Here is a 12,670-nt window from a genome sequence, read left to right on the forward strand (position 1 = left end):
GAGTGGACCATCTGTCATACTAGCAGAGGCAAAGAGCTGGGACTGTTTAGCCTGGTGAAGAGAAGGCTCAGGGGTTCTTATGAGTGTGTATGTGTGTGTGTGTGTGTGTGTGTGTGTGTGTACCAGATGGTAAGGAGTAAAGAGGACTGAGCAGGCATATTCTTAGTGGTGCCTCATGAAAAGACAAGGCAATAGGCAAAAACTGAAACAAAAGTAATTCCATTAAATGTAGAAAAATACATCTTTTGCTGTGAGAATTTTTCAGCTACTGGAACAGATTGCCCAGAGGGGTTCAGGAGTCTCCTTCTTTGGAGGTATTCGAAACTCATTTGAGCAAGGCCCAGTGTAGTCTGTTCTAGCCAACCCTGTTTTGAGCAGGGAATTTGGACTAGATGATCTCCAACGGGGCCTTCCAACCTCATCTCTTCTGTGATTCTGTATACATGTTGTTTCTATAATCAGTAAGGTGTTGAACCCTTAAGTTGTTGGTGTGAAATTACAAGACTAATAGCCAATATTGTGAAAATACTGAGATATAGCTAGAAATTATAAATATTTTCATTGTATGATAGATACCTGTAGGTTACTAGAAAGTATCCCAGTGGGCCACTGCAAACTTATTCTAGATTCATCTCAGGGTGAGCTTTGAGAATAAACTCGAACTGTCAAGTGATTTGATTTGAGCAAAAGTGACTGTGCCACCTTCTTTGCTTACCTTATGGTTTTGCTTTTATAACCTTAAAAAAAAAAAAAGAAAAAAATTAGTTAGTTATCAGTCCTCAGTTTGAACATCTTTTTTTGTTGTTGTTGTTTTTGGTTGAAATCTGGATCCTTTTTTTTTCCAGAGAAAAGGAAAGAAATTACTTCAACGTACTATGATATTTCTAGCTAGGTGGTCCAAAACCACCTATAGTTATTAAAAAATTCCATGAATAGACAAGTTTGTTTTTTTCATTGTGGAAAGTAAGCATTTACCATTAAACTTCCAGGGGTGATTTGTAGTTAAGGCCTGCCAGAAAGTGAAAAATACTGTAGATAAACATACCAAGCTGTGAGTCTTGTAGTGTATACTTTTCACTAATATTTCTTTCTTGCATAGCTGCATATTGTTTGGAAGGCTTCATACCTTTCCTTCTCTTAAACAAGCCTGGAAATTAGAGAGACGGTTATGAGCAAGGAATGGACTTGTTTTCCAGCATGCCATTCAAACCACTCATGAGGAATTGTTTGCTTCTTAGAGCATGGTACATTCTTGTCTGACTGGTCTCTTCTGCTGTGAGGAACCACTAGATACTGGAACTGTGTAGAATCTGCAGAAGTTCTTGGGGAAATGGAATGGAAATAGATCAAGTGTTGAGAAGAAAGGACCTGCAGGCAGAGAGAATGTGAAAATGAACTATGTTTTGATGGAGAAGAGAAACTGGGAAGACTTTCTCTGGCTTGTCATACAGTACTGCCATTTCTTTGGGGAGACAATGCAAGAAACCTTTTGCTAAAGTTTCATCATCTCAGTGCTCATCAGTAAGAATTAATAGCCTGTATAGGTGGTAATAATGCTGACTATGCCTTGCTTTCAGGTTTAAGCAAACTAGGAGGAAAAGAGATCATCTTTCTTTAATTTCAGCTTCATTTACAATTTATCCAAAAATACTTGTGGCATTTTCTGGTGATGACACTCAAAAGTATCACTTTGGATATCCTGTAGAGCAAATTTAGAAATGGAGATGCTTCATTTTACTTTACATTTTCACAGTAGTTGTTCTGTCTCTACCATCCCTGCTTCCTCCCACCTTGCCAAACAGAACTAAAAACAAATCCCTTAGGTTTTTAATTCTAGCTTCAGTTCCCAGTATTAGTGAGTACTTCCACAAAAATTAAATTTAAAGCAAGACAACTTGTCTTACATACTTTTAGTTACTTAAAAACTGTGTGTTTCTAGGTAGGCTGTGTATGGAGAAATCCAAAAACAGTCAATGGCCATACAGCTTTTCATCATATACATCTACTGAAAGCCAAATGTTTAAAGCCATGGCTCTTCAAACGGTAAAAGTTAATAGGAGGGTCAATTTGAAGATGGAATAGATTAAGATTTAAGAATAAGCTTTTAGTCTTGAATTATGATGAAAGTCAGCTTTAATGATAAAGCAGGGAAATAGATTTTGAATGAAGCAGGACAGCAATTTTTTGGATTTTGAGTCTTAGGACTTATTTTTCTGTCTAGGACAAATAACCACGTGACTTAATTATTTCTTTCTGATTAAAATAAAGTCAGTGAAAGTCCAAATGTGATTGTATCAGGAATAAATTAGCCACGTATAGTGGAAAAAAAAAAAAAAAAGGAAGACTTAAAATAGCAATTATGTTGACATAAATGATCCTGACTGTGTTAGACATTTTTATAGTGGCCTTTTCAAAACAAGGATTGATTTTTAGAACAAAATAGAGGAACTTGAGCTTTGCTTTCAGGCAATAAATGGAATCAGCTGACTAATATTACTCCTTTTATGTGGATGGTTTTTTTCACTCTAAATTAAGAATCTCTAAGTGTGATGGATTTGTTGAAATATTTTTGCATAAAATTTAAACTGTTCATCATTTTAGACTCTTGTCAGTTCAATATCAGTGAATGTCATCCTTTAAGCCATTTAATACCCACTGAAGAAAACTCACTTTTTAATTGCCATCTCTCATACATTTTACACCGAAAAGCTGGTTTTCTTTTCTTGCATGGATTGTCTTTTGGAGAGAAATATGAATTGCTTTTTATTAAAAAAAGGAAAATTTATGCAGTGATGAATTAGAAAATATGTTTTCCCTCAAAAAATATACAAATGCAGGGAGGAAGGGAGAGAAATTTCTGAATGAGATTAAGGGTGGGAAGAAAATTCCAGCTTCATTAACTGTGGTTTGAATAACCATTAAGATGTAATTTGATGATATAAAATACAGATACTGAAAAATGAAAGGAGCAACATACTGTGGCTAGCAGGTAATTAAAGCAGATGGAAATACTGTGTCTGTATTTTCTTCTGAAACAATGCTGATGATATAGGAAGAATCAAATAATTTTAAGTCATAGTGTTGAAGTAGCCTGAGAAGCTTTATGAAGAACTACTGTATTTTGATAACGTTTGTATAGAAGAGCTCTCCTTGTCAATTAGGCAAATAAATGGTTTAGGACTAGCTTGATTAGCTAGTGGTTTAGGTTTAGCTTGATTTACAGGTATTGGCCGAGTTAAAAAGTAAGTACTGGTTTCCAAGGAGCCTTTATAAAACAATTAAACTATTTCCTGCTGGTATTTGCTCCCATTCTGATTAACTCTTGAAGCAAATTTGCTATGAACATCCTGAAAACCAAGTTAGGATAATTTTCAGGATAGAAGGCCTGCATGTTGTATTTAATGCATGTTCTATCTAATATTTAATCTCCTTTTTTCTGTCTTTTTTATCTTCTTGTCTTAGTAGGAATAGCAATTTCACCTGTTCCCCAAAGTGACAATCTAAGTTGCATATTGGCAAGTAATATTTCCTCATTTTCCCTTCCATCAAACTTCAAGTGCCTTCCATAATTACTACCTTGTTTTCTGGAAGAGAAAAGCTAGAACTAGGGGCTCCTATTTTTTATTGTATTTTGCTAAATATTTGTAAGTGATATCTGCCCTTATCTCCTCTCTCTATTCTTCAGAAACCTACCTTATCTGGCATGCTTTAACTCACCACTGGTACAAATTCCTTTCCTCTGTTGTAATTTGTTGGGGTGAGGAAATGACTCCACTTGCCCGTTTTCTGCAGCGCATCCAAGGATACCCATGTAAGGAAAAAAAAAAAGAACTAACTGTAGCAGGATGCCATCTGTTCTGCAGTGGACCCCACCCATCTACTCAAAGACTTTGCTCTACTGAAAGGAATAGGGTTTCCCCCAAGCATCTGTTTCTCATGTATGCACTAAAGTCTCTGCCAAATCCCCTTTTGCCCCCTAAGGTAATATTTCACTTTTGAGACCCAGTCTTGAAGACACTCAACTGATAGAGCTGGAGCATCGTAGCCTGACTTCCTCCTGTGCCCATTGTAATGAGTGAAGTGTTTCTCAGTTCACCAGTAATTGCTGAAATCATTTGGAAGGTATCTGTTGCTGTCCCAGGCCAAAGACCTGAGGTCTAAACCACTCTGGACTCCTGGCAGCAGACTGCATGGCTGCTGAACTTGTGAACTCTGTCTTCCTGTTGTTGTTCAGCATGTTGGGCTATGAAGTGTAGTTCAGGTAATGTGCTCCCTTTGTTGAATCTTTGATTGTGGAGTGCTCTACAGCTGTAAATTTACCTGCTGGCATGCTTTTAATTTCTGTTACCTGGTGGGCTTGTAATGGCTATTCCTGTTCCTGGATTTGGTTGAAGTGCATATTTCCAGGATAGGCTATTATAACATAAAGGTCGTGATTAGTTCCCAGAAGGCCTGTCATTTGTTTTCTGGTACAGCTCTAGGAGAAGGATAAAAGGCAACAGTGAATGACCAAATTGGACACACTGGCCATTCTCTCCCTGTGCTGAGACATGCTCTGTATCTGTTCTTCAGGTGAGGAACGTGTTTAGAAGCATGAGGAAAGTGTCTTTAGGTGTATGTGCCACAGTGACACTATATGCCTTATGATATGGTACTTACCATCAAGAAATCTAAAAGTACAAAATAAGTATTTTTATTTTCTCCTTTCTAATTATCAGCTTAGAAGTTAGTGAGCAGAGCATATCTTCTGACTTATAAAGACTTCTCTTTTATAGAAAATTACACATAAATGTTTAGCAATAAGTGTGAAAGTGAGAAATAGTTGTCATTTGTTTTCATTCAAAGGTTGAAAGTTAGGTAGAAGTGGAAATCTGATAATGTTCTATTCCTGGAAACGAACTGTGTTGAAGTTCAACAGCAACAACATGGCATCATTCTGTAAATAATTAATTGTAAATAGAAGATATTAGAGAATACTTTGGAAAATTTGTTGCTATAATAAAAGTAATTCAGTATTTGTTTTGAGAGTTTCTAAAGGAATAAATTGAGCTAATGCATGAAGACTGTTGAACAGTTAAAGGATATTTGTAAAAGTAAATTTTCTGTGGAAATATATTTGCTTTGTAAAAATTCTCAAGTTCTTGCCATCTGTGGATTTTATCTCAAAGGAAGACTGGTATAGTTAGACCATCTTTTCTGGGGAGATGGTATTGGCAGGAGACACTACTTTTACAGCTGCAGACCATATTTGTCTCACCCCTGCTCATCATGCTGTGCCCCTAATGCACTGGCCCAAGCATTTAAGATGACTTGCAGTGAACCAGTTAACCAATCCTGGCCTAAAGTTCTAGGCTTGTTTCTGTTGTGTTGTCAGCAACACAAAAGACTGGATTGACAAAACACCTGTATTTGCACTATTTTTTGTAAGGGAATATAAGGTCTTTCTAGGAAAAGGGATTAAAAAAGAAAATAATGATTTTAAAAAGAAACATGGGCATACATAGTTATGGGGTTGGAATTTCTTTTTTTTTTGTATACATAATGTGTTTTTTTAAAGAGGAGTTTCAGATTTAGCAGTACCTTGGTTTTCCCCATAAATCCTCTGAGTAGAGTTGTCTCTTGATTAGAATTTAAGGAGGAAAAAGTCCTATTAAAAAAAATTAAACTTCAGAGATTATTATATGAGAGAAATCTTTAGAGCTTACCAAATGGTAGACAATGTCTGGCTGGTGATGCATGACAAGGAATGAAATGTGATGTTATAATTGGCTGTCTACTTTGTATGTAGTAGTGCAGTTGTGGGAATTGTAAGAATCACTCTGTGATTGTGGACAGGTTTCTAAAAGACTGTTTTGAATAACTTTGACATTTTTCCTATATTACTATGTTTCTATAATATAACAAGGAGCAAAATTTGTCCAGTAAAAACAAACGCTTTTTGGATTTTAAATTGGTTCATTTATTTTGTCTGAAATTGACCTTTCATTGATCATAATACATACATTTTAAATGCTTAAATATAGCATACTTCTCATTATTCAGTCAACAGGAAGAAAAGGGAAAAAATGAATGCAATACCTATTGTAACAGAAAATGTGATCATTCTGGAGTATAGGAGAGGATACATTTCTGCATAAAATTAATTCATAATAATGCCTGGGAGAACTTTGATGTTTCTTGTTGATGTTGTAAATTAAACTTTTCCATTTGCATCCCACTGTGTCTGTGGGATGTGACTTGTCCCTAGAAAAAACCTTATTACTGTTTCCCAGTATATCTTAATTCTTCCTGTGTCTAACAGTTCTTACCTACCCATAGATAGCAAGGGTAGGTCAGGCTCATTGGTTCATGTATTCCAAATCATTAACAGATTATGCACGAGTAACTCCTTGTTGGCACTGTAGTTTTGTAGTTCATTAAATAGGTGTGCAGCACTCATGTAGTCTTAGGATGTTTCTGGAGGCTCTCGTGTTTCAGACTGATGGGTACAACAGCACCCTAGCAGCACCAGGAGCAAGACACTTCACCTGAAGTAGGCTGAATATAGTGCTCTGACCCAGGGTCCCACATGTTAAGTCTAAAATGAAGGTTTACCAGAGAGAAAATGTTAATATTTGTGTAAGATAATGTTGTGTTGGATTTGTTTTTTTTCCTCATAGGTATCGGTTCCTGTTTCCATGTAAAATTAGAGAGAATGAATGACATTTTTGGAGATATTTTCTGTACTGCAAAATATATTTGGCACATAATGCTAGTATTAGAGGTGAATTACACATTTTTAATTAGAAAAGCATTCCATCGTGACTAAATTGCTGGCAAAGCAGATCACCAAATTGCAGCTGACCACGCAAGAGTTGGTCAGCTCTCCAAACCGTAACATCTGATTTGGAGTAAAAACTATTTCTTCGCCAAATACTTGAACTTCTTCACCTTTCAGACAAAATGTTGAACACCAATGTTTTGGTTGTAGTCCATGTAGTTCAAGACACCAAAGCTAATGCAGCAGCAGACATGCTTAACCTTACCACATAGAATATAACTAAACACTCTAATAATTATTGGCATAAAAAAAGTTTGTTACTGTTACTAACTTACTGTGTTTTACTTCTTCAGACCAAGGCATATAGTATTCTAGTAGATTCTTATTAATAATTATATCACTCTTTTGCATTAAAAGTATTGTGGCCTTTAGCTGTCTCGTTCAGTATTCTTGGAGGCAATATGGTTCTGTCTGTACCTGTGGAATGATATGCTAATTGAAAATACAGTAAAGCACAATTTAACTTCTTTTTTTCTGTCATCTGGTAAGAATTGTTATGTGTATGATGCTGTCCTGGGTTCAGCAGTAGCAGTCATTTTTCCCCTTCTTGGTAACTGGTGCAGTGCTGTGTTTTGACTTTCGGCTTAGGAACAGAGCTGATAACAATGATGTTTTGGTTTGGCCAAGGACTTTGTGAGCCTCATGCTCTGCCAGGGAGGAGGGGAAGCCGGGAGGAAGCAGAGACAGGACACCTGACCCAAACTGACCAAAGAGGTATTCCATACCACAGCACGTCATGCCCAGGAGGTAACTGGGAGTTACCCGGAAGGGCTGGGACTGCGGGGCTGGAGGAGGTATTGGTCAGTGCTTGGTCGGGCTGGGGGAGCGAGTTATCAGTCAGCTGGTGGTGAGGTGTTCTCTTCCCTTGTTACTTCCTCTATCATTATTATTATTGGTGGTAGCAGTAGTGATTTGTGTTATACCTTAGTTACTAAACTGTTCTTATCTCAACCCGTGGGAGTTGCATTCTTTTCGATTCTCCTCTCTGTCCCTCTGGGAGCAGGGGGAGGGAAAGAAGGGGGGGTGTGAGTGAACGAGTTGCCTGACTGGATTTAAACCACGACAGATGCATTTAGAGTGGAGATGGAAAAAAGGTGAATTGCTCAAATGGGAAGTTTATACTTCTGAGAAATATGCAGTTGTACTGGAAAAGCTACTGATACTAAAAGCATTTTAAGAAGCATATTTAGGAAATGGCTGATCCGCTGGTTTAAAAATAGAGAGTGCAAAACTTATTTTATCTGCCTGCCTCCAATTTTTTGCAACCTTAATGCCTTTCAGTTTTTGGAAACTTACTTGAGCAGGAACTGTTTATTTCAACTAGTAGAACTTTAAATGTATTTCAGTTTCTGCTTTAATTTTGCTGAAATGCTGCTAGGCTGATTTTGCTTTAGAACAGGCTATTTTTTTAATATTTCTATGCTAACACAATGCATCAAATTTTCCATCTGATATAGCTATTCCATTACTTTTAAAATACTGAGATTTATAATAATTTGATAGAGCTGGAATTCAGGCTGCTGAAGAATGTATATTATGGCACCACATTCAGTTGCATGTTCCAATTTAATTTCATGCTGTAATGTGTACTTGGTGTGTGTTATACTCCAATAGAAGGCCTCTGTTCAGATTTCTTCGGCAATGCTTTTAATTCTTTTAAGTAAATGTTTTGTTTTTCAATGTGTTGAATGTAGTATTTACAGCAGCAACGTGTATATAAAGGCAAAACTTTCATGAGGAAAATCATAGGATTAAAAAGTATAGAAAACTATTCTACAAGATATATAAGGTTGTCATGACTAATACAGCATTTATGCAGTCACATTCATAATAATATTTGTTGATTTATTTGTATTATGAAATCATGTGAGATTGCCAAAGTAACTTTCAGAGTACCTAGGTGATTTTCTTACAATTTAACAGATAACCGGAATGTCTTTTCTCTAATATAATATTGTTTCATGTTTGTAGGTAATATATGCTTTGAACACTAAAAATGATGAACATGAAGCTGCTATCCAAGCCCTTAAAGATGCTCATGAAGAAGAAATTCAACAAATCCTTGCAGAGACCAGAGAGAAGATCTTACAATATAAAAGTAAAGTTGCAGAAGAAATGGATCTCAAGAGAAAGATCCAGGTTTTAGAAGAGTCACTGGAAGATCATAAAAAGATGAAACATCAGGCCTTGACAGAATTTGAAGCCTATAAGGACAGAGTTGAAGATATGCAGCTTTGTGCAGAAGCTCAGCATGTCCAACGTGTGGTGACCATGTCAAGAGAAGTGGAAGAAATCAGAAAGAAATTTGAGGAAAGGTTACGAAGTTTCATACAGCTGCAAGTGCAGTATGAGAAGGACAAGCGTACAGCTCTGGAAGACTTGAGAGCTGCCCACAGGCTTGAGATTCAAGAACTTCTGAAGACTCAACAGACTCAGAATGCTACTTTAAGTAAGGGTCAAGAAAAACTAGAGGAATTGCATAGGCTGGAGCTGGAAGACTTGAATAGTAAAGTTGAAGAATTAAGGCTGGAAAGAAAAAAACTCATTGAGGACTATGAAGGCAAACTCAGCAAAGCACAGTCCTTCTATGAGCATGAGCTTGATTCTTTGAAAAGATCTCAGCTTTTTACAGCAGAAAGTCTACATGCTTGCAAAGAAAAAGAAATGGAGTTAAGAAGAGAATTTCAAAACCAGGAAAGTATGTTACGGAAGAATCTGGGAAAGCTTAAAACTGAATTGCAAATGGTCCAGGATGAAGCTGCCAGTCTACGGGAAAAGTGCCAAAAACTTCAGGTGGCTCTTGGCACAGCAGAAAACAATGTTCAGGTGAGACTGATGATACGTTGTTCCCAAGATTATGAGTTTTCTGTTTCTATTTGTGCTGCATGTCCAAGAGGCTGGTAGTTTGAGGTCATTAGAATATGTAAAGTTAATTTTATGTCACTCATACTTGATTATCGTAATGTAAATTTCATTATTTATTTATATTTTGAAGTTACGTGTTTGGTTACGCTGACAAACTGAAATGCTTGCTAGAAAAGTTGACAAACTGCTTTACTGGACTGTACAGTTTCTTGCAGAAGTGTATTCGACAAGAATATCAAGTAACTGACAGTATAAATACAATGAATATTATGTATTCAGTGCAGTCTTGTTTGTAGAGTTCATTAGTGACTAACTTGCTTAACATGTTGGGTGTTAAGAAAAGGTTTGTAGGAGGTAAGAAAAAAAGATGGCTTTCTGAATGTTTTAACTTTTTTATTTTAACATCTTCAATTATATTTTTGCAAGCAGTAACAAATACTGCACACATTTTCACTTTTGGGCTGGGATAGAGTTAATTGCCTTCATAGTAGCTGGTTTGGGGCTATGCTTTGGATTTGTGCTGGAAACAGCATTGATAACTCAGAGATGTTTTCATTACTGCTGAGCAGTGCTTACACAGAATCAAGGTCTTTTCTGTTCTTCACACCACCCCATGAGCAAGTAGACTGGGGGTGCAGAAGAGGTTGGAAGTGGACATAGCTGGGACAGCTCACCCCAACTGACTAAAAGGATGTCCCATGCTGTATGACATCATGCCCAGCAATAAAAGCTGTGTGAAGAGTGATGGCATTTTGCTTCCCAAGTGGCATTACAAGTGATGGAGCTTTGCTTTCCTGGAGATGACTGAGCCTGCCGATGGGAAGGAGTAAATGAATTTCTTGTTTTGCTTTGCTTGCGTGCTGTCCTGGGTTCAGCAGTGCGTGGCTTGTGCTTTACCTGTTAAACTGTCTTTATCTCAACCCATGGGTTTTCTCACTTTTACCCTTCTCATTCTCTCCCCCATCCCGCTGGTGGGTAGGGAGTGAGCAGCTATGTGATACTTAGCTGCATACTGAGTTAAACCACAGCACAGTGTTATTTAGAAACAGAAGTTTCTTGTCCCTAAGAAAAGACATCAACTGATTTATTTTTTGTTTTTATTGTCAGCAAAAAGAAAAGGACTGGACATGCTGGACTTGAAGGAAAAGATTCTGTGAAATTTTTTTTGGTTTTTGATAGCTGTTCTGAGGCCTGAAGAACAGTAATTTCAGTGGATAAGCTTGAGTATTATCTTGTCTTTTGCATTTGTATTAACTCGAGTTTCAAAGCCAGAAATACCTTAAATGTGCTGGTCATAGTAATTTTGGAAGCATCACTGGGTAGAGCTGAGATGGGCCATGAGTTTTTTCCATTTACAGTCTAATTCCAACCCATCTTTTGGGCTATCCTTCCTTTCTGTGTAAAGAGTACAGGGTATAGTGAAAGAAGACTGCTGCCTTTATCAGACGTTAAATTCAGAGTATCTTATTCCAGTTTCCCACGGGGCCTTCCAAAAGTTCATTCCAACTCTGTTCAGTTAACAAAGCAAAACTCTTGCCTTTCAATTGACTGCGTCAAGAAGATGAGTTTCTGGAGAGCTGCAGTGAAGAGGAAACCCACTGTATGTTGATCATACCTGCAATAATGGAGTTCCAAATAAGAGGAAGTCTAGTACAGTATTCGCAGCAGATTTTAAAAGTCAGATCCTACTCTAATGATTATGGATGAGGTGATGACATGCTTAATCTCACCACTTCTGGTGTCCATGTTTTATTACATGTTCTGTCCAGTGTTTTCCCCACTTCTGTTAATTGAAATGACTGCTATTCCAGTGACTTGAATGAAGAGAAATCTAGCTTTCCTTTTAAAGTGGAACAAGATTTCCTTTTCCTTCCTGCATGGCTGAGGACACATCATCAGCAGCACACTACCCAAGATAAAACATTGTGAATCAGTACATCAGATTTAAAACATACAGAAACTTTGATTTAGCTAATTGCCTAGCTCTCGTTTTATGTATATCCATGTGCAGCTTAACTTGTGTTAGTAGTAAACTCAGTTGCAATGAAGGACACTGTAAACTTCTGTGAACACATAGTGTATTCTTCCATGTGAGGAAACTAGGTTTCTCACATTGACCCCCAAACTGTGTAGACCATTTTATTGTTTTTATTTTTCATGTAACTTTTTGAACATTGTTATATTTTTCTTGTGCATTCTTATCATGCTGTATATCCAGTATCTTGTAATGCTTCAACAATATTTTTGGAAAAACATGTAATACCAAATGAATGTTACAAGATTTCATCTTTTGGATGAATAAAACTTGTTTGCTGAAAGGTCTTTTCTGTACATTTTGACTTAATGCTCATTTAAATTTACACATGATTGTGTATGTAATGATAACAGCATTATATTATGCTTCCTCTAGGTTCTTCAAAAACAGCTAGATGATGTGAAGGAGGAGGAGATGTCATTGTTAAGCAAACACAAAGAAGTGGAAAGTGAGCTAGCAGCTGCTAGAGAGCGCTTACAGCAGCAGGCTGCTGATCTTGTTCTCAAAGCCAGTATGTATGTTAGTAACTTAATCTGAAAATGATTTTGTACTAGCCTTTCCTTTTTCTGTCTTGTGCAGGTTTAGAGTGCCTCAAGACTGTTCAGTTGTGGCCATAGAAATTTCTGACAAATCTGGGGGTTAACTGTTTTGATATTGCATGCATTGTACTTAAGACTCCTGGGTTTTTGTTTTTTTTTTGGGGGGGGGGGGGGGGGTTGTGTGCGTATGTGTGTACTTTTGTCCAAATATTCTACTTTGTGTGGCATGCATATACCTTCCAGGCCTTGGAATTTCTTAAGTGCACTTGTACAGAATGCTTCTGCTGTGTATCTATCTGTTCTCCACATAGTCATTGAGACATCCTTCCTGTTCCTCCATCCTGTCTCAGTTGCCTTGTCTTTTTTGCTAAGACTGTGGTACTTTGCTTTACACTTACTGTCAGAACACTT

General features: G+C 37.1%; 1 protein-coding gene across 1 annotated transcript in view; it reads left to right on the forward strand.

The window, feature by feature from the left end:
- Positions 1 to 12,670, forward strand: part of FAM184A (family with sequence similarity 184 member A) — a 64,396-nt gene that overhangs the window by 14,193 nt on the left and 37,533 nt on the right. Inside the window, exons 2-3 of the mRNA XM_061460032.1 lie at positions 8,792 to 9,646; positions 12,096 to 12,231. Of these exons, the coding sequence (XP_061316016.1) occupies positions 8,792 to 9,646; positions 12,096 to 12,231 (991 nt within the window). The remainder of the gene's footprint in view (positions 1 to 8,791; positions 9,647 to 12,095; positions 12,232 to 12,670) is intronic.

The sequence above is a fragment of the Pezoporus flaviventris genome, unplaced genomic scaffold (genome assembly GCF_033815535.1).
Source record: "Pezoporus flaviventris isolate CSIRO_AGI_PZ_B2104156 unplaced genomic scaffold, CSIRO_AGI_Pfla_v1 ptg000031l, whole genome shotgun sequence".
In the NCBI taxonomy this organism is placed as follows: Eukaryota; Metazoa; Chordata; class Aves; order Psittaciformes; family Psittacidae; genus Pezoporus; species Pezoporus flaviventris.